Source organism: Copidosoma floridanum, unplaced genomic scaffold, assembly GCF_036245765.1.
Source record: "Copidosoma floridanum isolate Cflo_tuat_1 unplaced genomic scaffold, Cflo_Japanese_pri ptg000026l, whole genome shotgun sequence".
NCBI lineage: Eukaryota > Metazoa > Arthropoda > Insecta > Hymenoptera > Encyrtidae > Copidosoma > Copidosoma floridanum.
This window is the reverse complement of record NW_028321903.1, coordinates 2,319,372-2,345,353: the sequence shown is the minus strand read 5'-3', so window position 1 is coordinate 2,345,353 and position 25,982 is coordinate 2,319,372. Positions and strand designations below refer to the sequence as shown.

At 32.4% G+C, this 25,982-nt stretch overlaps 2 protein-coding genes across 2 annotated transcripts in view; both read left to right on the top strand.

Annotated features, from left to right (window-relative positions):
• The window catches only part of Prp31 (pre-mRNA processing factor 31), a 57,833-nt gene extending 56,144 nt beyond the window's left edge, over positions 1-1,689 (top strand). The window contains exon 8 of the mRNA XM_089595583.1: positions 99-1,689. Coding sequence (XP_089451709.1) covers positions 99-203 — 105 coding nt within the window. The 3' untranslated portion in view covers positions 204-1,689. The remainder of the gene's footprint in view (positions 1-98) is intronic.
• A 21,231-nt stretch (positions 1,690-22,920) lies between these two features.
• LOC149373815 (uncharacterized) lies at positions 22,921-25,129 on the top strand. Its single transcript, XM_089595652.1, has 3 exons — positions 22,921-23,013; positions 23,098-24,054; positions 24,995-25,129. The coding sequence occupies exons 1-3, from the start codon at positions 22,921-22,923 to the stop codon at positions 25,127-25,129; spliced, it is 1,185 nt and encodes a 394-aa protein (XP_089451778.1).
• Positions 25,130-25,982: the final 853 nt, after the last annotated feature.

The window sequence follows — 25,982 nt, the reverse complement described above, 5'->3', positions numbered from 1 at the left end:
ATGTAATACTGACAGAATTAAAAAAAAAAAAAAATAGCAATTGAAATTTTTTTGTTACACAATTTATAGTGTTTAGTAATTTAATTGTGTTTTTTAAGGGCCTAGAAATAGTTAATCCACAGGCAGCAGAAAAAAAAGTAAACGAAGCAAATGCAAAATATTTTTCTAATACTGGAGGCTTTTTAAAAATTAAAAAATTGTAATCTTTTTAGTGTAGCCTTCACAATATATATTTGAGTTTACTAATAAATTTTTATGAGTACTATATCAAACTTGACTGTTACAGAATTCATAATAAGATTCTTATATATTCATGATAAATTTTTAATATCAAATATTCAAGGATTTAGTAGGGGGGTCAGGTTGGTTTCCATGACCTTCTTAATTAGGACTGACCCACCAAGATTATTTTAATAAATTTTAGTTTGCTGAACACAATTATCGATGGTGGGTCGCTGTGCGAGTCGTAAATTTTTGTTATTAACGAATTTTTTGAACAAATAATGAAATTTTTTAATTTTGGTGGACAAAAAATTTATTTAAATTCTTTAGCACATTTTAAACTAAAAAAAATTTAAAATACATATACCTAAGCCCGACAGATTTTCAGTAAAAAATTGAAGTTCGATAAAAGGCGTTTTTTGCGATTTTCGACTATGTATTACTCAGCTGTGGGTGCATTATTATTAACTTACCTGGGCTTCAATATTACTTTAAAACTTATACTTTTAGATAAAAGAAGAAAATTCTAAACGTTACTTGCTTAACAACTGCGGTATTAATGATCTACAAATGGACATTTTCATATCCTACTGTATATTATATGCAATCTGTACGTATATATGTAGATCCAATCTGTAGACAGCTAGGTGGTACAAAATCGAACATTTGTAGATCAGCGATACCGTAGTTGTTGAGCAAATAACGTTTATAAACCTTTTTTTTATCTAAAAGAACATGCTTTAAGGTAATATTTGAGTCCACTTAAGTTAAAACTAATGCAGAGTAGAGTAATACGTGGTCAACAATAGAAAAAATGCGCATTTTGGAACTTGAAAAATTTTTTACTAAAAATCTATAGGGCTTAAGGATATGCATACCAATTTGATTTCATGTTCAAAAAGTGCTAAAGAATTAAAGTACATTTTTTGGTTACTGAAATTGTAAGATTTTTTAATTTCCTTGTGAAATTCATTAATAACAAAAAATTGACCCCTTGGACAGCGACCCACCATTGATAATCGTGTTCAGCAGAAAAAAATACGTAAAAGTAATCTTAGTGGGTCCGTCTTAGTTAAAAAGGCCACCGGAACCTACTTGGCCCCTCTACTGATTACTTTGAGACGGTTTACGAGCCAATAAAATATGGATCAGCAGAATCAATAAAGAGCGATGGATAACATTCCTGTTATTTAATTACCTTGTATTTTAGACTCATTTATTGATAAAAAAGATACCTCTGCAATACCTCTTGTTTTAAAGTGAGGAAAACACATTTACTTAAGGATTTTGTGTATCAAAATTGAAACTTTTTAACTTTATTGATTTTATTAAACTCATTAACTTTATTACAAATTAAAAATTGCTTTATTTGATATTATATTATGTATGCGTAACCCAGAGACAGTTAAATTGTAGTACAAATTGTTCAATTTTGTGGATTTACAAAAAATGTAATTATCAAAATAAATTTCTGGAAAATTCGAAAATTTCACGATTTTTTCATTTTGTTCATTATCATTCTAAATTATTTAACCTTGTTAAATATGTGTATCATGTATGTATAAAACAACAGTGATCTTTTTATGGAAAAGTATTCGTAGTTTGGAAAAATTGCATTTGTTTATTAAAAATTCTCTAAAGTTTAATGCAATCTCATCCAGTTCCAGTTGTCAAAACTGAGTCCTCCAAAGCACATTTTTTTCGTTATGATATCTTGTTGAGGACGTTCATAACTAAGTGGAGAGAAACTTCAAAGAGGTAAGGATGGCCAAATATGTGACAACATCGTAAGTTTGTGTTGTCTGTTACTTATACACACGTACACACTAATACTGTGGAGTATAATTAAGAGTCGTTGTTTACACATAATTGAGATTTCGATACATTATGATTTACTACATTAATCGAGACTTTTTGCGTGATAAACTTATATTAAGTTGTCATAGTTGATTTTGTAGATACTCTTACTTTATTCAAGGTGAAGACTTCCTATAAAGAAAATGTTATACACTTAATAATCTTTCTTAAAAAAATCTAATCACTAAAAGTGCACGCAATGTTACATTTGGTATTGAAATTTCTAAAAAGTTGTCAACAAAATTTCTATAATGATGTAACGGAATGATATCTGAAATAATCAATTAATTGTACAAGATGCTATACGAAAAATAATCTGGTGTGTTAAAAAAAACTAATACCAAGGTATGCATCTTTATCATCTGTTTTATCACAACTCATTACGAATTTTTTAGTACAAATTTCATGCCTCTTGTAACGTTGCCTTAATCAAAATTTGATTTTATTTCCATTTTTTGGTAGTAAAAATAAGTCATGGATGACTCTAGAAATTTATTGTACTATTTATTTAATAACATTTTTTCTTGTACCTCGGCTGAAAGCAAATGGGCTCGATTAGAAGGTATGGCATCATCTTCTAAGTGTTTTCCAGCTTCGCCTTCGGCTTGGGTAGCAACTCATACCCGGGAGGGAATATCGTACTTTCTTCACTTGGTGCTTTATAAACTATATTGTAGAAAAAAGAAATGTTAAAAATTCTACCATTTTTTTTTGTAAATGCCGTTTTAAGTAATTCTTCGGAAAGATGATGTGTTCGAATAGGGTTTCTTAAACAATTAATATATTACAAATTGTGTAGTAATACAAATAAAAATCTTACTTTCTAACATTATTAATTGTATATATTTGAATTTTCAAAAAAGTTTTGCGAATAATCCAGCATCAAATTATAACTTCAGCATTCGACTTTCATATTCTTGTAGCAGGTATTTTTTCAGGAATTGAAATAAAATGGATTTGCGTAAAATAATTATGAGATAAGATAACTTCAATTTTTATTACCCCGTTTATTTATTTATTAACATAAACATTTTAAATTGACCCAGAAGCTAATTAACTACTTAAAAATTTATACTATGTATTTTATTTTTCAAACTGCGATTTTTGTTAAGGCGTAGTTTTGATGGTTTTTAACCACACTCTTATTGAATTGTCATTACGCTCCCTATTATCTTCGGGTGTTTGACTACATCCTTGTCGTCGCAAGTCTCACGGTTACGTGAAAAGTATTATCTAGAATATTTCGGGAAATGCTTCACATAGCTGCAGCCGTTTTTAGCAAAACCACCTTAGTAAGAACAAATTATTTTATTTAGTATGCTGTGAGGATATGTGCACTGGATATAATCTTTAATAGATTTCAGATCAACTGCGATTTTCTCACACCCCAAATCAACAACTTTAACGTGTTATATAACTCAATCATAAATCAAGTATGTGGTATGTGCTGCTTTGCTGCACAGAACATAAAACTCTATCTTAAGACGTCATTTCACTGTATTTGTATAAGCTTTGTCTGTAATATAAATCAGACTATGATAGCATGTTACTGAACTTATTGCTAAAATGTATTTGATATTTTATGACGAGAATTCATTAAGCAACATCAGAAAATCTATTAAAAGTTATTTAAACATGTAGTGAGGTTGTATTACTACCAACGTATGCTACTTCTGTAGATGATAAAGTTTTGAGGTTGAAAACAGTTCCTATTTTCGCACATCCATGAATACCAAACAAACAGAGAATTTTGGAGTTGTGACATTAGATCACATGATATTGGTTTGAATATGAGTTAAAATTTTAATTATTCAGTATTGATTTACTGTACTACATTAAAAAATTTTCTCATACGCATACTGAGTACGCTATTTTTCATAAACAAATTCATAATTTCATAAGCAAGCGAGTTCTCTCTTATAAAAATATTATATTTACCTTATCGTATTTTTCCTCATAACACAACAGACACGGAGTGTTATCCAGATTAGATACTTTTTTTTGTAAAAGTTGGCATGTACTTATGTATTTAATTTGTTACCGTTTTACATATTTTATTTTTAAACTTCGTGCCTCGTAAAAATTTCAAACTTCGTATCTGATGGCAATGTCTGCTCCCTACTGGGTAATGACGACTCCCCGCAAGTACTAAAGCAGCTTTCTTGAATAAGAGATACTATGCTGCCACTCGAAATTATCCCACTTTAGAAAATTTGTACGGCTATTTGAATCTTGTTCGCTTGGCAAAAATTTTGTAATACATGGCAGTAAAAAATCACTACTTCGCTGTATATTCTTCCTCTCTCTTCCTCTCTCTCTCTCTTTCTCTCTCTGTCTCACTTATTTTTTTCCGTACCCTTTCACTCGATTGTCCAAGGACTGAGGAAATAAATATCAATCTTATTGTCAATTTAAGTCCCATGGAAGCAGCATGGGGAGTACAAGAATATCCAATTTGCGATTGGAGTCACAAAGTTGTAAATCTGCTGAGCACCTTGAGAATAAAACAAAAATTAATTTTCGAAGAAAATAAACTTGAAAAGGTAATAAAGAAATGGCAGATGCATCCAACAGCTTGGTTCGAGTTAAACAAAACTGATAATTTTGCAAAATCTTTAAAGTATGTTAATATCCCAAAAAACTATATTTTTAATAATTAAATTAATTAATAATTTGCATTACCTCTTATTTTAAAGTGAGGAAAACACATTTACTTAAGGATTTCGTGTATCAAAATTGAAACTTATTAACTTTATTGATTTTATTAAACTTATTAACTTTATTACAAATTAAAAATTGCTTTATTTGATATTATGTTATATATGCGTAACCCAGAGACAGTTAAATTGTAGTACAAATTGTTCAATTTGGTGGATTCAAAAAAATGTAATTATCAAAATAAATTTCTGGAAAATTCGAAAATGTTACGATTTTTTCATTTTGTTCATTATCATTCTAAAGTATTTAACCTTGTTAAATATGTGTATCATGTATGTATGAAACAACAGTGATCTTTCTATGAAAAAGTATTCATTTTTATAACAAATTGCATTTGTTTATTCAAAATTCTCCAAAGTTATGTTTTTGGTAAAAAGAACGAGAAATATGTAAAATACTGCAACATATAGATTGGATACGGTCACCAAAAGATCATGAAAGATTCATTTAAAATTAATGTTAAATAACAAAAAAGGAGCAACTTTATTTGAAGATTTAGAAACATAAAAATATAAAACATTTAAAGATACAACAGTTGCCAGGGGTTTAATAGAGTGTGATTCATAGATTGATGATATTTCCCAAGAAGCTATTATTACTGTTATGCTTCCTCATCAAGTAAGAAAATTTTTTGCATGGTTTTTAACATCAGAGAATATACAAGGTGATAAAATTTGGAATAAGTATAAAAACTATTTTTGTAAAGATTTCAATCGTAATAAAAAAAATTGTGCTCTTCTGCACATCAACCAAATTTTTGAGCATGGAGACAAATCTTGTAAATCATTTAATTTACCTGCACTGATTAAAATTGACTTACAAAACAATGATGACGCAGAGGAAGTTGCATTCTGTAAACATATGTTTGATTTGATGTATGCTCAGCTAAACAATGAACAAAAAAATATTTTTAAAATTGTACGTAATGACGTTGGGAAGATTTTTTTCATACAGATGATCCTGGAGGATCAGAAAAAACCTTTTTATACAAAACATTTATTTATTACTACATATCACGAAGAAATAAAATTTTGTCAATAGCATGGACTAGCATTGCGTCAGTACGACTACCAAAAGGTATGACTAGTCATAGAACTTTTCGCTTACCTTTGGATTTAAACAATATTGAAACTGCAGTTTTTGAATTCGAATCTGAAAAAAACCATATTCGTCAAATTGATATGATAATTTAGGGTGAGGCTTCTATGATTCCGAAAAAGCTTTAGAGATAGTTGACAGAACTTCACGTGATATATGCAATACACATATACATTTTGGAAATAAACTAATAATTTTGGGAGGAGATTTTCGTCAAACGCTTCCTGTTATAAGAAATGGTAATAGAAGTATGGTTATATCTGAAACTTTTAAGTCATCATTTTTTTGGAGTTCTTTTTATATTTTAAAATTAAATACAAACATTATCTTGGTTGATGAAAACTTTTCTAAAGTACTCTTACAAATTGGAGAGGGAAAAATAAAATACTGATCATTTCAGAAAAATCGAAAGTCAATGATGTATGCTTGAAAATATTTAGTAAAAATAATTAATTTTTATTAAATAGTGTTGTTCTCACTTCTCGTAATGAATAAACTATTTTTTTAAGTAACAAAATTTTAAATCTAATTAAAGGAAATACGACAACTCATTATAATATAGATCATGCCACGTACAAAGGCGTCGATAAATCAGATGATAACATTTACATAAATTTCCCTAATCAAATATTAAATAATATTTGTGAAGGTTTGCCACCACATGAGCTAAATTTAAAAGTTGGAGCAATAGTTATGTTAGTAAGAAATTCGTGTATAGCAGATGGTTTGTGCAACGGCATACGATTAAAGATAAGAAATTTATTTAAGTATAATATTGAAGCTGAAATTATAACAAGAGAGAAACTTGAAAATGTAGTATTTATACCGAAAATCATTTTAAATACAGGTAATATCTCGTCGTTACCTTTCACACTTTACTGAAAGCGATTTCCTTTGGTTTTGGCATTTGCTATGACAATCAATAAATCTCAATGGCAAAGTTACGATAAAGTCGGTATATACTTAAAAAAGCCTTCATTTTCTCATGGATAACTATACGTATCGTTATCAAGATGCAAAACTAAAAAAGGGATATTTATTCAAATTGAACGCAAAAATAATTTGGAATTAAAAAATGTTGTTTGGGAAGAAATTTTCGATTAAAGGAAGTACACTTTTTGAAAAGAAAAAAAAAATTAACGAATTGAAAGTGATCACATAAATTAAAACATCATTATATAGTAATAGCATATGACATTATACGGTAATATTTTATTATGATACAATTCGGTTTAAAATTATTGAAGTGAAATAATTTATTTAATTTATTAGATTATAACCAGGACATTTATAAAATTTTCCAAAATAAATTCATTCTTTTAATTTTTTTTAGCAAAATTGGTTTATTTTTGTGATTACTTCATATACGTATTAAAAAACAATAATTTAAAAGAATCAAATTTTAGGATTCTGTACTAAAATTCTTATCTTATGAAAATTAGAATTATGTATAAAATAATAACTTTTACATATTATACAGTTGTTTTTTGATTCGTATACATAAAAGGGAATAGGTTTGAGACAGACGGGTTTTAAAGAAAAAAAAATTACATGCATATGTATAGAAATGCGAATAAAGTTTTATTTAATTACTGTTTCTATTAATGGTTTTTTTTTTTTTTTCATTAAATCAGGCATCGGGAAGCTCTGTCTCTTCGTGGTTTAATAGGGATACTGGCGATGGCTACCACGGTTTTTATTATTTTTTTACTACTTGAGTCTCAATGAATATGTGCGATCATATCATGTCATACGATTACACGTATTTATTCAAAACTCAATGTAAAAAAGAAATAATACAAACAAAAAAAAGTCAACGCGCCTCAGATTTAATACTTATCAATATTAATATAAAATAATAACTACACTTAGTATTTTTTTAACTTGTAGTTGATAAGTACAAAATCGATATATTTGCCTCCTGGGCGGTGCGGAAAAAATAGATAATTATAATAGCTAAGAGATCGTTTACTGTGAGTTGTAGGAGCTGCGGCTTGCAATCGCTAGCTCCAGCTTACATAAAATATAGTGGGTGGCTGCGGAAGGGCAACGGGGAGGCTCTTATAATGGTGCGGGGGGGGTAGGGGTGTGGGGGGCTTAGAGAGAACTAAGGGAGATTTTTAATGGGTCAAAATTAAGGTGGAATAAACGGAATTTTTCCTTATTTTGCGGAGGGGGGGCTACGGGGGATTCGTGGGGGCTTTGAAAATTATGCGAGGAGCCAGGGGGGGCTCAGTGGGTCTTCGGGTATTATTTTATTGGGTTAAAATATCATTGACAGTATACGAATTTTCCCTTATTTTGCGGGGGGGGGGTTGTAGGGAGGTGAAGGGGAGCGTGGGGGGTAGTGTGGAAAGCTCCGCCTTTACAACTTTATAATACAGGAAGATATTGAATTAGAGTGCTATACGTCTGGCTCCTAATAAGGGTACTACTATAGGTACTGAGCACTTGGAAGAAGGAAGAGGGATAGGGAGGTCTCCCGTTACAAGGAGAGGGTAGGGGAAATCAGGCAATTTTGCTGCGAGAAGGTCGCTTATCCCCTTTACCAGGAGCATTGTGTGGTGAAAAAGCACTTATGAAAAATCACAGAGGTACTTGCCCGAAAAAGTCTGCACTGGCCGGGAATTGCACCACGGTCTCCCACGTGCCGATCCACGACCTAGCCGACTAAACCACTGCACGCTCTTATATACATATTTTTCTATACTACATAGTTATTTTTAATGAATTCAGCCTCAAACCCCCTCCATTAGCCTCCATCCCCACCTATCCCCACAATTTAAACCGTTTTTTGGTCAAGCAGTTTCCACAACGTTAATTCGGTTAATTTGGGGTCGGTTTCATTCCTTTCGGGTGAATTGTTGTTCCTATATTATATAGTTTTTTCAAAGGGATTCAGACTCTAATCCTTCCCCTATCCTTTGTCAATCCCCTATCCATCCCTTACAATTTAAATCGTTTTGTGAGTGAGGATTATTAAAGTTTATTCGGTTACTTTGTTGTCAGTTTAGTTCTTGAGGGGTGAATACATGTGCGGTTAAACCACGGGTCTAGATGAGTTTTAAGGACTTGAGGTTGTTTAGAAGAAAATCACGAGTAATTAGAAAAACTTGAAATTAGTAGTATAGATGGTCAACTATTTAGGCCAAGTCTCTGTAAAATTTGGAGTCGATTGGGAGCTTGTTAACGGAGTAAAAAAATCGTAAAGTTGCGTAATTTTAACCGCTCAACTACAGTGAAAATAAAGAAAGTGAGTTGTACTCACAATCAACTCGCGATAGCTCTTTTCGTTATATCAAACTTTTTTTGAAAAAACAGCCACACAATATTGAAAATATTCCGTATCGATCAATACCAAGATCATTAACACGTGGGGATTTCTGAGCAAAATATTTGAACGTTAAGATGAAAAATTACGTCATAGTTAACTTGAGTTAAAAAAAAATTGAGTAATAGAAATATGATTAAAACAACAATACAGATTTTGTTCCATATTGATTTTAAACATATTTATGGAGTAAAAAAATATAGTTTGGATAGTTTACAGGGCGAAAAAAAATATCCACAGCGCCTAATGTATAAGCATAAGAAAATCTCCCCTCACTTTCGTCCATCCCGACCTTACTTCCAAATACCGTTAACAGTTTTGAACATGATTGCGTTTTGGTTGGTAGTTGTTTTGACTGTGCCAATCAATTCGAGTGTTCTACAAGAGACTTCGATATATTTTTAAGGAGTCTTAAACTTGTATGATAATAAAATTTTTTAGACTTATATCCTGTAATAATAACAAAAAATAAACTATTCGTGTACTAAAATAACAATTTATTTCAAAAAAATTGTCCATTGTGCATTTATAAATGGTGAATTTTCATATTTCTTTTTAAATTTTTCAACTTTAAAAATCCTTTTCCACATTTTGTACAAATTTGTTTAATTTCACATTTACTGTGAATTTTTATATGTCTATTTAAATGTGTTGATCTCTTGAACTTTTCATTACAATATATGCATGTGATTGTTTTTTCTAAACTGTATTCCTTTTGATGTCTATCAAAATTTTGTTTTAATGTAAATACAATTTTCAAAGTACCACAAACGTAAAATAATTTTGGATATGTCTTCTTAAGTTCCATCAACTTTTCAGGGTTCGAAAATTTTGTTTTGCATATATTGCAAAAGAATAAATCTTTTAAACTGAAACATGATTTTTTATTACAAGTTGTATTTCAATAACTGTCTGAGTTCAATGATATATTTTTACCCCACTGCATTGTGTGACCTAAAGTAAGTAACAAATTTAATTTTTCAATTGGTAATGTCTATTCATTGTAATTTTTTTTTGCATCAATTTTTATCACGTTTTCAAGGAATCTAGAAAATATTTGTGTACATATTTAAAACAGATAATTAGTTTTTTTTCTGAATGTTTTATTGTTCAAAAATAAAACTTACATAATTCGAAAATTTACAAATTACGGATAACATTGTAAAACATAGAACATTCGTAGATGGATCAAATTTTTTTACTCTTAAATTTTTTAAAAGCATTTCTCAATATAAATAATGTCAATGGATAAATATCGAAATTTTTTTTTATTATTAAAAAATTTCGGACCAAACAATATTTTGTACTTCAAATTTATTTTCAGCTCCAATTAGAATGAAAATATTACTTGGAGTTTCACATTTTGAAAGGGCAAGATGTAACTGTCCATAAGAAAATAAAGGTTTTTTAACATATAATGCTACATAATTAAAACGTTGACCTTGAGATTTATTAATAGTTACTGAAGAGTTAATACAAAGGGAGATTGTTTTTGTACAAAATAAAAGGAACTGATGAAGAATTACTTGTACTGAATGTTATTTTCGGTTTAAAAGTCTTACATCCTTTTTTGTCACCTGTTATTATTTCTGCTTCTATGTTATTTTTAAATAGTTTTTTGTTTTAACCTTGTACCATTACAAAGGCCATCGGAAATACTTGAGTTCTTTATTAACATAATTATAGCATTAATTCTTAAATGTAATTCGTGTGGTGGAAGTCCTTCTTAAATATTATTTAAAAACTCTATTGGAAAGTTTATGTAAATATTATCGTCTGTTTCATCAACTCCTTTATAAGTAGCATGGTCTATGCTATAATAAGTTATTTCTTCTTCTTTTATGTTTCCTAAAATTTTATTCTTCAAAAAACAAGTGTATTCATTATGGGACGTTAATATTGTATTATTTATTGAAAAACTATTGACATTAATAATTTTTGAACATACGTTGCTTCTTTTCCATTGTTTAGGTATTTTTAAAGAATCTATTTTTTCATTATCAATATCAAATAAAAACGACGAAAATTTTTTATCTATTGATGAAATATTTGTTTTCAACTATAAAATTAAAAATATATTCCAAATTATTAAGTATTTAATAGTCTCTTCTATTATGTTAAGTTTATTACAATATTTAACTACAGGTAGAATTTGACGAAAATCATCTCCTGAAATTATTAATTTGTTACCAAACGATGTGTTTGTATAACACAAATCTCTTAGAGTTCTGTCAACTAATTCTAAGGCTTTTTTTTGGATCATAGAAGCTTCGTCCCAAATTTTGACTTGAACTTCACGTAGTTTCTTTTACCGGATTTTAATTCTAATAAAGCACTTTCAATTAAAGTTAAATCCAATGGTAATCTCAAAGTTCTGTGGCTCGTCATTCCTTTTGGTAATAAAATTGAAGCCAAACCTGTCCAAGCCATAGGTAAAATTTTTCTGATTACTGAAATAAAATAATATATTAACGTTTTCCATTAAAAAGTTTTACCAGAACCAGCAGGACTGTCAAAAAAAATTTTGTTTTTGAATTCGTAACTTCTTGAAAAATAAGTTCTTAATCATTATTTAACTTTAAAAACATTTCACGAAATTTTGCTTTTTAAATTTCACTTTCAATTGTGCCATTAACAGAATTTTCTTCTGTGTGTGTGATTGGTTATGATAAACCAAAAATCAACGCAAGATTTCTCATTAGAATTAAAAATTTCATTAAAATATAAAAGAGCTGTATTTTCATTATCTTTAAAATTTTCAACGAAAATTTTTTTATATTTTAGCCAAATTGTATTTCCTTAAAAATTTTCGGATATGATAAAGCATGCAGAAAAATTACGTAATCGAAGTGGTAACATCACATTACTAGCTTCTTTAAAAATATCGACTGCTTCATCATCCAACGTAAGCAGCTCAGGTCAACAACAAGCTCTCAAAAGAACAAGTTTGGAGTTGAAAAATTTCTACAGGGATAAGCAGATCTGTTTGAAACAGCAAAGCTTAGAAATAAAGGTTTGTAACGTGTTTTCTTATTCATATATATTTCATTTTATTTTTTACTATTTATAAAACTCATATAATTTTCTTATGTTTCAGATGGCTGATTTAGCAGCACTTAATTGGCTGGCCTGTGGAAGATTCCTTCCAACAAAAAAGATCAACGAAATGGTTCAGGGGCAAAGTCATGTAGTGTCGAAGCTGAGAAAAGCTAACACTAAATTCGGCACGAAAGCTATCGCTGAACTAGACGACCACTTCCAAATATTTTTACCTAATCAAGTATCTGAGTATCTTGTGAGTAACGAACTATCATTTAATAGTTTGTTGGAATCTATTGATAGAAAGAAGCTGTCAGTTCGCTATAATGGTGATAGTGCTGAATTTTTTAACCAATAAATGTTTAACCATACAAATACAAAAAAAAGAAAGTTATTTTTGTGAAACTAGTTTAACGTGGAAAAAAATAAATGATACAATGTATTACATAATTAGAGTTTTTATTTATCTCAATGAATTTTATGTAAGACATAACATTAGCATATATAGTTAAAAAATTTTATTTGCACACATAATTGATAACATTAAAAGACCACAACAAGTTTTATACAAATTTATTTACAACATCTGAATTTTAATAACTTTTTAAAGTACATATCACTGCTCGTAGAAGCCTCCAGAAATTGGCTGATTGTGGTTATCTTTCGAATGGTAAATTGGTAGATTAGTTAGAGCTACTCGTGCTATAGCGAATACCTTAGTCGACCAGTTAGGTGTGCATCCTTTTTCAAATACTTGCTTAGCATTACTTATTTGCACTTTATCTCCCACTTTAAATTTTGGTTGTTTTCTCAACCCCATTGTTCTTGATGAAATTTTTATCAAAATTTCATTTTCAGTAGCAGCTGACACATCCTTTGATTTCATAGCTATTGTCCGATGTTTCCGATTATTATAGGCCGTCAGTAACTTAGGTAAGATGTCAATCTACTTATATCTGCTACGCAAGCTGAAATTGTTCCACATATCATGCTTTAGTGTACGATTGAATCGCTCACATATAGACGCTTTAAGGGTACTATAAGTTGAGTACAAGTTAATTTTGTTCTTTTGCATGAGACTTTGAAAATTCACTTTGTAAAACTCTTTGCCATGATCTGTTTGCAAATAAGTTGGAACCCTTCCCTCTGTTAATATCGACTTCATAGCTGCAGTCGCATCTTTACCGGTTTTGTTCTTTACGGGCACAGCCCATGCATACTTGGAGAATACATCTATAACTGTAAGCAAATACCTATAACCTTTATTTTCATGCGCATAAGGTATCATTTCCACAAGATCAGCTTGCCATGTTTGATCCAAGCCTCAAATATCAAACTTTCGGCAAAGGTAGCTGCGTCTCGCAGGTTTATGAAGCTCTTCCACTACTGCTTCCATCTCTCTTAACTGTCTTTTGGAGTTATACTAGATATATGTGCTACAATCTCCTCAACTGTATTTATTTTACGCTGCAAATTTAGTATTGTTTCTGAGAATACATCACTTAAATTGCTCAATAGTAGATTTATTTTCTCTTGTTCATTCAAAATGAAACGTTTTTCTTTCTGTAAAGTAGTGAGATTTACAGCATCGTGAGGTTGAACAGCTGGTGCAACATTGCACAACCTTTTATTTTCCAAGTCAAATTGACCATCCGCGGTGAGATTATATCCCATTCCTCGAGGACCTCGACTACCACCTTCCGACTTAGCTGATCCACGTCCGAACACGTGAATGCTTATTTTGACACTGAAGTAGAATTGATAACGATGCTCAATACATGATATTAGCTTCACGAAGCTCCTTAACGATTGAATTCATTTCATTAGTGTGACTAGGATTACTGGCTGATTTTTCTGCCACTAGTTATCTTAGCCGATTGACCAGCTCGTTAGGGTCGTCCCAGTAGACGTAGTCCATTTGCATGTTCAGCCTAGCAATTTTAAATCAAGGTATGGACCCGCCTTTCTTATTAATTTGAGTGACATTAAATAATGAGGCAATAACATTATTGAATTTATTACTATAGTACGGACGAATCTTCTCATTTTTGTCAAATTTTCTTTTATGGGCACTAGACGTTTCCAAGACTTGTTTGTATTTAATTAAATTATCTGGTGTCATGTGCTTTTTATTATGATGCTTTTTTATAAGTAACTCCATTAATCCATCAGTCATTGGATATCTTAGATTCTTTATTTGAATTTGATTATTTTTGAAATATATAGGCGAATCACCAAGTATATGTTGTCCGTTTTTTTCCTTTCTTATCCCATAAATTCTATCCAGTTCTGACTCCTTTCTATCAAGTATTTGTAAGTATGGATTCATAGGTTCATTTTTATCGACGTCATGCGCTGAATCATCATCGTCGCTTTTTTCAACAACCGTATCATAGTCTTTGACAGTATCATTCGACGAAAAAGTATCTTCTTCATCATCACTGTTACTATTAGCTGGTTGGAAAATTGATGCGTTGGTATTATTAATTTTTAACTTAAAAGGCTTAAAGCGTTTTTAAAGTAAAGTTTCAGAGCTAAGTGGCACATTTTTGACTTTCTTTGTGTCATCGATAATTTTAAGAAGTGGATCAGTAACAGGCTTGAAAGTCTCTCCAATCTGCTTTTCAAAATTTTCTCTTCCTGACTTTAACAATCGATGCTTACGTCAACCAGCTTCTCTAGCTTTTTCAACTTACCAAAGAACGTCTTTTTCCTTACGAAAAGTGTCTATGTTGATCGCTTGATGGTTAACAAGAGACTAATACGCAATTAATAAGCATGAGTAATATTTATAGCAAAAGAATCAAATCCTCTCCTATATCTACCATTATCAACATCTCTTTCCTTGTCTATTTTGACAAATCTATGTTTTCCAACTCTCCAACAGTTTACACATAATGTTTTGAATTCCTTGTACGTCATATCAGTATTAACATGATCATTATAGATGTGCTTCAAATTCATGTCATCTTGTCGAAATAATACTAAAAGGTTTAAATTATCTCTGACTAAGTGCTTTGGAACTTGAGCATAGGATTGGCATAGATAGAAGCAGTCAACGCTTTTGTGACGTTCCATGCAGAAAAAGGCTTTCACATTATCTTGTTTTTCACAAGCAATATCGTCAAATATCATTATGGAGTTGGGTAGTGCCTTATCCGGAGATATGACTGATTCACAATCGCTGAATGAAAAATACTTTACACCATCTATGGGCTCCAACAGTTGTTCTAGAAACTTATACTTTGGCGAATTCAGCGACTTTGAGTATAGATAAACACTCTTAAATCTCAATCCGTTGGGGTGAGTAATTAAAGCCAGCAAGCTGTTTGTTTTTCCACAGTTTGACGGACCACAAAGAACAACTCTTATCGTATAGGGTAGCAAATCACCATGGCGTTTGATTTTTTTATCTTGCTTAACGATTCCGTCGAAATTCACGACAGAAAGTTTTATATTGTGATCAACGACGCTTATGTTTACTGTATGCTGACTTAACTGAGACTGAAACATGATACTGTAAATGGTTTGCCTTTATATTTTGAACCTCATCTGTCATCGTATTTCCTAATCTTGCTTATCAGTTTGTTGAAGTTTACGACAGGAAGTTAAATATTCTGTTCCCCGGAGCTTGTGATGACTGCATGCTGAAATATAAAACTATAAATAGTGCTCTACATACATTTTCGAGCTCATTCATCGTTAAGCACTTGGAAAGTAATGATCATTCATCATCGCAAAGGCTGTGGAATTATAAACACACTTATCAATAAACTGCCTATAGAGCTGCACGTACCAGGATATCAATATTGTGGACTGGGCGCTAAACTAGCCAAGAGATTAGCTCACGGAGATCTGGGTATCAATCTATTGGATCAGGCGTGCAAGCAACACGATATAGCCTATTCTCAGGATCGAAAAAATATTACAGCAAGAAACACCGCTGACAAAATTCTCGCTGAAAAGGCGTGGCAAAGATTCAAAGCCACAGACGCTAGTTTAGAGGGAAAAGCTGCTGCTTTTACTATTACCAGTACCATGAAATTGAAATCCAAACTCGGCATGGGAGCATTTCCTAGTACGAATTCTAGTAAAGTGAGCAACAACAAAATGAAGCCGAAGAAAACTACTTTAAAAAGCTTGATTCGAAGTGCTTCAAAGTTCATGATTCCTAATCGTAGTGCTTGAAAAGCTATAAGTTCGGCGTTAAAGGGAGCGCAGGATGCTGTGAAAAAAAGCTGGTGGTAGGAAAAATATTGTAATACCTCGAGTATTGCCTATCCCGCAGAAAACTGGAGGATTTCTACCATATCTTATTCCTGCATTTGCTGGCCTAAGGGCTATAGGCACTATCACTAATGGTGTAACTGGAGTTGTCAAGGCTATTAATGATGCTAAAGTTGCTCGAAAACAGCTAAAGGAGAGTGAGAGGTATATTAAGAAATGGAAGCACACTTACTTGGGAAGGGGCTGTTTTTAAAACCACATAAGAACGGCTTAGGTCTACATTTAAGGCTTGGAAAAGGCTTAAAAGATGGAAAAAAAAAATTTCCACGTCAAACTGCCTTACGAAGCTTTCACAGACTATGACCTCATCGAGTATGCAAAAATTTTGAAAATACCGTATTTCCGTGGAGTTTTCGTGAGAAATGCTTTGCCAGCCGATGGCCTACGTTTTTCCGAATCAGCAATAGTCAATCTTGATGATAAGGATGGTCCTGGTACTCACTGGCTTGCCTATAGAAAGCGAGGCAATAACGTGACGTATTTCAACAGTTTTTGTGACCTACAGCCACCGATTGATCTACTGCTATATCTTGGTGTTAGATGTGTAAAATATAATTATGAAAGGTTCCAAGATTTTGGTACGTACAACTGCGGCCATCTTTACTTAAGCTTTCTTTGTAAAAAAATCCATTACCAACCAATATAAATGTATCCCAATACTCAAGTAACATTAGTCATTGACAAACCGTCATGGAAGAATCATTGACATTAAGTTTATCAGGAACATCATCTATTCTTGAAGCACAATATTTTCCACCTATCGAGTTGTCACCAGGACATAACTACGTTATTGGTCTAGTAGAACTCCTAACTTTTAATTCAATTCCAAACATCGACGAAGGTGATAATAAATTTCACGTGATCAAGTGGTTGTTTTTCCAACTGGCAGCTACGAAATTCAAGATATTGAGTAATTTCTGATCGACGTGTTACAACCCGACGATATAGCTATTGGCATCAAACCAAACAATAATACTCTTTACAGTGTGATAACGTGTAGTCATACTATTGACTTCAGGCCGAAAGATTCTATAGGCCGTCTTTTAGGCTTTACTGAACGAATTCTTAGAGATACCAGTACTCACATTTCAGATTTACCTGTTGCTATTCTCAAGGTTAACACATTGACAGTTGAATGTAATATCACTAGTGGAGCCATTATAAACGGAGAAAAAGTTCATACAATCCACAAATTCTTCCCTGCTGTACCACCGGGATACAAGATTGTCGAAGTTCCATCGCAAATCATTTATTCACCCGTTGCTGTTAAAATTATAGATCATTTTCAAGTACGCATTGTTGATCAGGAAGGTAACTTGATTAATTTTCGTGGAGAAGTTATAAGTACAAGATTACACTTGAAACAACTCAAGTGAAATGGGCATAGTGCACAACAATAGTAAAGTTGGACGAGGCTTCGAAAACAAATAAACGAGAGTGAGGACAAATAGTCATCCACGAGACAACAAAATTGGACGAAGCTATAAGAATAAACCAAAATGGATGAGACGGACCAGTCGTCGACAAACGCCCAAAGCGTTAACACGTCACAACGTGCAGTTCTTAAAAAACTTAGGCCTAAAAGTAAGAGCTCTTGGTGGCAAATAACTTGTGCTTTTTTTGCTGCCTGCGAACGAGAAAAAGTCGTGATGGAAGAGATTCTTGGGATTCAGTCAGGTGTCGTGTTTGATGAGTCGGTTGCACACTACGAAATTCATGCACATCGACCCCTCATTGCATCAGCATTTAATAGCAGTGATGAAATTCGCATCTTAATTCAACATCAAGATTTATGTCTTTTACCCTCTCAAAGTTCCCTACGTATTTCTGGACGTATAACAACTGGAGATGATAAATCTCTTGAGAAAACAAAACTAGTTAATGACGCCATCTGACGTCTATTTGAAGAAATACGCAGCGTTGGCCGCGATGGTCGAAAGTTGGCTGCCAACCGCAACTTTCAGAGCGCTTCTTTATCAGCACCACCGACGGACAAGCTGTGAACTATCGCTGTGAACTGTATATAGAAATATACAAATGTGTGCATGAGCGATAGTTCACAGCTGGGCCGGTGGTGGCGCTAATAAAGAAGCGGTCTAAAGGTTGCGGTTGGCAGCAAACTTTTGACCATCGCGGCCAACGCTGGAAATACGATATGAACTAAATGGTATGGAAATTGATAGGTGTAAGAACGTTGGATTGACAACTTTAATGAAAGGATGGATATCTTTCTCTCCCAGTCAGAGTTTAATGCTTGAAAATGCTGGTTGGATAGACATTGAAGAGAAAAAATCTATTATCAATGATCATTCTTATTTTGAAGTGTCAATACCTTTGAGTATGATATTTGGTTTCGCTGAGGACTATCGCAAAGTTGTGGTTAATGCAAAACATGAATTAATTCTCACAAGATCAAGAGATGATGTTAGCGCCATTAAACAAGTACCAGAAAATCAAATTTTCGAAAAGTATAAGCTTAAATTGACTTAGATTGAGTGGCTTGTGCCTTACATAACTGCATCAGACAGACGAAAAATTCGTTTGCTTAATGTTATTGCAAAAGACAAGCCTATTTCTATGAGTTTCCGCAATTGGGAGTTGTATGAGTATCCTCTTTTGCCAAAAACTTCTAGGCATATGTGGACTATCAAAACTTCCAATCAGTTGGAAAAGCCTCGTTTTGTTATTTTGGGCTTTCAGAATAAGCGAAAAAATGATCCAGCTTTTAATGCCAGTCTCTTTGATCACTGTAATATCAGCAATGTAAAGCTTTTCTTAAACTCACAGTACTATCCTTATGGAAATCTTAATCTTGATATTAATAAAAATTAGTTTTCAACATTATATGATATGTATAAGAGTTTTCAAGTCGCCTATTACGGGAAAGAACTAGAACCTATGCTGAATAAAAAAGATTTTATCACACACATGCCTCTTATTGTAATTGACTGCTCTAAGCAGAATGAAGCTTTGAAAAGCGCGCCAGTGGACGTGCAATTGGAGTTTGAAGCACGAGAGAATTTTCCGGAAAATGTATCTGCTTACTGTCTCATTCTAAACGATCGCATCGTAGAGTACAATCCCATTAGTGGTGACGTAAGAAAACTTGTTTAAGCACGTATATAAAATTAAAAAAAAAAAAATACTAGCAGCGAAGTCAGTCTTAATCATGATGGAACACATGTTGGATATGCAGGGCTTTAAGAAGCCTGGCAACGATTATGTGCTTAAAGAGTTGGCGATTCTTCCACTCCATGGAGATGATGAGCCTCAAGTATTTCTCTTCAAGCCGCCATTTCCTTGGCGCAAACTAAATGATAAATACAAACGTGAAAATTTATGGCTTGAGCTATCCTATCATGGGTTAGATTGGCAATCAGGTGTTATCGACGACACAGAAATTGGTAATGTTCTTCGGGAAAATCTCAAAGATGCTAAGAAGATTTTTGTGATTAGAGAAGTGAAGAAAAGGTGGCTCGAAAGGTTTAATTTTCAAGTTAATGATATGGTTGACTATCCAGAGTTTGAACTCCCAACATCAGCTACTGCATGTCCTCACCATAATGGTGCGTATAGATCTATGTGTGCCACTCACAATGTCAAACGAATGAAAAAATTCTACTTTCATATGGAATGGGAAGATGTCACTGATTCTAAAGAAGATGTATGATAAAAAACTCAATGAAACCGTTTTTTTTTTTTTGAAACTATGTCATGAATAAGTGTATTAAATTATATTGTTGTTGGAACTAATACTATTGTTGGTATCAAAAACGATGACCGTGTGTAGGCAAAAAAAAAGAATAAAGTAAGCATAAAATTTAAGATTAAAAAATTGAAGTACATCTTGCCGTGTGGTAGTACAAAAAAATTAGCGCCGTCTGAGCTGATGAGAATTTGCGTATTGCTTTAGTTATCATGTAACGATTGAGCAGTCAACATCAACAACATGGGTCCGATCTTTAGCAAACCAAAATATGAGAGCCTCAGTAAGGAGGAGGAGGAGGACTATAAAAATAGCCGAAAACCTCTTATAGAAAAGCACGTTGAGGCATCTCAACCAAAAGTGAAGGGAAATTATTATTCCGAAAATATTCGCTCTTATCCAAATAAAAATGGATATGATATATTGAAAAAAAATCAATAACCATGAAATTCTTGTGTATTTTTCTTTAAGCTACCAAAAATATATGTGTATTAAATTTAAAATTTTGTTATTATTGAAACCCATTTCCATACTATGCTAAAAATCTCAAACTTAAATTCATAAGCTGGCTGAATTCCTTGGCAAGGTACTGCACCGAGCAAGCCAACGTTGGTCGCAGTTAAACGGGATTCGCGATCCGCTTTTCCCAATGAAATTTTTTCTCCAACAACTCGATACATCTGCTCTTGAGAAGAACAAAAAAAAAACAACGATTACGCTGAGACTCCTAAACAATGAGTGGAAGAAGAAAATAAAAAAACATGCGCTGATAAGAAATACATGTTCGTGCTTGATCATCTTCCTCTCGCACTGTACGTTGGGCTTGTCACCTACACCTTTCGGACACATCCTGATGACGTCGGAGCTCGATTCGCGGTTGAAAAGAAAGGGAGCTGTCAGTACCATCCGACGTCACAGCATCCGGAAGCCCCCCTTCCCCTGACGTTACCGCCCGAGTAGTCCTCACCATCCACCGCCCCAACTACCTCTCCTATACCGCCCGTGCCCCTCCTCCCACTGCCTAATCAGCCTCTCCCCCTACCACCACCTCTCCTCCACCCACAGCGCAACTATAGCTAGAGCCTCTCCCCCACCACCACATCAGGGGGGGAGCTGGGGGGTGCCAGAACCGCCATGGTTTACTTACTTTACTTTTTCTTCCATTTTGTTACGATTGCAAATTTCCGCTAGGATCTTATGAATTTATTGTTATTATCAAGACAAAGTTGTAAATAATTTTTTCCTCTTTAACACATTTATCTAGGTATCGAATACCAGTAGAAAAGGTCACATTTTTCACTTGTTTATACAGTTCTCCGATAAATAACATAATTTCTTGTGTCATACGTTTGTACATTAAATAATTTTTTTTTTTAAATCATTAGATCCAAACAAAAATTAGGAAAATTTTTACCCAACTAGAATTAGAGACTGTACAAAAGTATTATCTTACATACATTATACCATATAACATCATCTTAAGTTATTTTATGTAGTTTTGTTTAATTTATTGTATTTCTTATAATTTTAATAATAATAATAATAATAATTCTGTTTTTATTGTTTTGTTAAAAAAAGTCATTGTGAAATATGGTGAAGAAGTATCATTTAGGATTCACTTTGCATTCCTATTAATGCATGTTGAATTAACATAGCAAAACAAAAACGTTTTCAAAATATTCATGTAAATTTTATTTAGTTCCACACTTTTGAAAACACAAAACTTATTTTTACAATAAAGAAACCGTCAACAAGTAATGCTTCTAAATCATTTATATTACTTAAAAATTGTGTAAGTTGTATCAATTTAGTATGCTGAAATGTAATGGGATTGAGATTTTTTTAATACTACCATACTCAGTGGATATAAACATATTTACACGCATAATCAACAATTGAGGACCCGGATCGAATAACTCGCCCGACGCTCGAAACGGAATTTAAGTTCGCGACCAAGGGGCCGATTTTCAAAAGTCCTTAAATCGCTTTTAAAAAAATACTAGCTTATAGACAGTAAAAAGCCGCATCTTTTTTGTTCACACATTTTTTTTATCCGGTTAATACTTTGCGAGAAAAAAAATAAATACCGTACTTTCTGAAAACTCAAATCCAATGGATTTTAAAAACATATATCGCTGTTTCTCAGCCAATTATTATCGAAATCGTTTGAAACTTGGTATGGGATCGGTGAATACCTTAGCGTTGCTGATAAGCTGAATAGAATTCGTTTTACTTGTCATGAATTATAAATATTTAATGACAACGTGGTAGTGCAATAATTTCCAAACTTGTAAACTTTAACGAAAAAAAGTATGCGGGGAAGTTTCAGCTTGACAAAACTTCCAGCGACAAAGTTGTTCCTTAAGACTCGAAGAAGTTTTCCTCAAAGTTTCAACTCGATTATTCAAGAAACAGCTGAGATACAGAACTTTTTGTTACTACGTGCACAGCTGGTAGTAACTGCGCCACGTCGGCTGTGGACCAGCTCCTGCATAAGGTTAGGTCGTCTGCTGCATACTGGTGACAGCTTTTCGCCTGCCGTCGGTCATACGTGCATTGTTTACACTTTATCCATGAGACAGGGGCTGGATGTGTCGATTGAGCTTACAAGAGGATTGCTATTCACTATCTAGAAACGTTTAGATTATTATACAAGTAAAAAATGTCGAGCAATCAGTATTCTGAAGGAAGTAGAAAAAGAAAAAGAAACGAAAGTGATTGGGAGTTTAATAAAAGGAAACGTGCAAGGAATGAAGTGAGCTTTTCTGTTAACTCTTTCATGAATATCGTGTTTATAGTGATATCAGTAATTTGACGTGAGATTTATATTATTTTATAGGGAAAAGAGTATACGCCACGAGCAAAAAAAGTTATTCCAGAAAAAGTATTTCAACCTGTTGATTATTGTTGCACAAAAAAATGTTATCTAAACATTGAAGTTATAGATCAGCAGAATTTTTTTGATTCATTTTGGTCTCTTGGTGACTATACTTCTCAAAATGTTCTACTTACTGGTTTGATGACAAAAAAATATCGTAGCTCACCTAAAAATACCGATAAAAATTGTCCTGTTTGTTGGGAATACTGTTTTCATTGTTCATCTGTTCAACAAACAGTTTGTCAAAATTTTTTAATAGTGTTGTTGAGTATCAAAAAAGGGAGATTTGCAACTTTACAAAAGAAACTGAACAATCACGAAAAAATTAACGATAATCGAGGTAAAACCAGTCATCACCTTATTTTAACTGAGGAAATGAAAAATATGATACATGATCATTGTACTTCTATACCACATTCAGAGTCGCATTATAGCCGTGAAAAATCATCTTTAAATTATTTTGATCATCCCCATTTAACTTTAACGACTTTATACAAGTTATTTTGTATATACTACACTAAAAAAACAGGTGATGTTAACCCTCCGATGAAAGAATCTACTTACACTAAGTATTTCAATCATAATCTTAATTTTACTTTCACAAAACCACGTACTGATGTGTGTAATTTTTGTTATCAAAATCAAATTAATAAAGACAATAGTATTGAATGGCAAAGGCATAAAGATAGAGTAAACGATTATAACAAGATAAAAAAACAAATTTTGACAGAGAAAAATGTTTTATGCTTAGAATTCGATTTTGGCCAAAACTTGCCGTTACCTAAAATCCCGGTGTCTGATCAGTTTTATCGTCGTTTACTTTGGCTACATATTTTTAATGTTAATGTATTCGGTGGTCATAAAAGAAGTTATATGTATTTGTTTATGGAGGGAAATCTAAAAAAAGGGGCTAACACTGTATGTAATTTTCTATTAGATGCAATACAAAAAGAACTAGCTTTAGATTGTTATGATAAAATATATTTATTTTCGGATTCATGTGGTGGACAAAATAAAAATTATCTCATGCTCACTTTTTTATCTCTATTATCAAAAAAATTGGAACTTGAAATACATCACATTTATCCTGTCCGTGGTCATTCATACTGTTCATGTGATAGAAATTTTGGATTAAATGGTCAAAAAATAAAAAAAATGGAGACGATAGAGACACAAGAAGATTACTTTAAACTTATACATATGGCGAGAAACCCTCCATTTATAATTGTAAAAGAAAAGGATGTAGTTGTCAAAGATTTTGAAATTTATTTACCAAAGAACGTAAATATACCTAAGAATTTACAAATAAGCAAATATGTCAGAATAATTTACTATCCAAATAGCTGTATAAATGTTTATACTGCTTATACAGGTGAATCAAAAGAGTATAGGATAGAATCTCAAGTAACATTCGATGATTTAATCAAAACTAAACCAGCAGAAGCGGTTGGACTTTGCAAAGAAAAATTACAAGATGTAAAATCGCTGATGCAGTATTTAAGTAGTGAAGGGCAGGAGATTTACAATAATTTTTTTCGAAAAGCTGTGATAAAAACTAAAAAAGAAACAATAAAAAAAGAGTTGACTAAGACAAAACTTATAAATAAAGAAACTGTAAAATCAAAAGCGGTAGTTAAAAAAGAGACAAAAAAATGTTTATTGAAATAAACGGATTCCAAATAGAAAAATGTATAAGTTTGATTTAAGAAATATTTTATATGCATCACATGTATATACGTACTTCGAATTGTGTAAATATAAAGTGATACTACAAAACTATTTGATATTAATTCAATATAAATATCCTGCCCCTGTCTTATGGATAAAGTGTAAACAATGCACGTATGACCGACGGCAGGCCAAAAGCTGTCACCAGTATGCAGCAGACGACCTAACCTTATGCAGGAGCTGGTCCACAGCTGACGTGGCGCAGTTACTACCAGCTGTGCACGTAGTTACAAAAAGTTCTGTATCTCAGCTGTTTCTTGAATAATCGAGTTGAAACTTTGAGGAAAACTTCTTCGAGTCTTAAGGAACAACTTTGTCACTGGAAGTTTTGTCAAGCTGAAACTTCCCCGCATACTTTTTTTCGTTAAAATTTACAAGTTTGGAAATTATTGCACTACCACGTTGTCATTAAATATTTATAATTCATGACAAGTAAAACGAATTCTATTCAGCTTATCAGCAACGCTAAGGTATTCACCGATCCCATACCAAGTTTCAAACGATTTCGATAATAATTGGCTGAGAAACAGCGATATATGTTTTTAAAATCCATTGGATTTGAGTTTTCAGAAAGTACGGTATTTATTTTTTTTCTCGCAAAGTATTAACCGGATAAAAAAAATGTGTGAACAAAAAAGATGCGGCTTTTTACTGTCTATAAGCTAGTATTTTTTTAAAAGCGATTTAAGGACTTTTGAAAATCGGCCCCTTGGTCGCGAACTTAAATTCCGTTTCGAGCGTCGGGCGAGTTATTCGATCCGGGTCCTCAATTTTAAATGTAGTCCGGTAGCTGAAGCATCAAAAAATAGCCAATAAGGAACAAATCGGAGATAGCGTCCAAACTTTGCAGATCGCTTCGTATTATGGTCTGTAAACATGGAAAAATAGTTTTGTCCAACCAAACCACGGGCTTCAATTGTTATTAAACAATTAGTAAAAATTTACCATTTTTTTTCTTAGTTGTTCTCATATAACTTTTTTTGTGGCTGTCGGATTGCAAAAATAGCTAAAAATATTTTGTCCGTCATTTAATTATCTACCAATCTGTGTAAATTAGATCATTGGAAGACTTTTTTTCGCGAAGTTATATTGCAAAAAAGTGCAAAAATCGTCGTTAT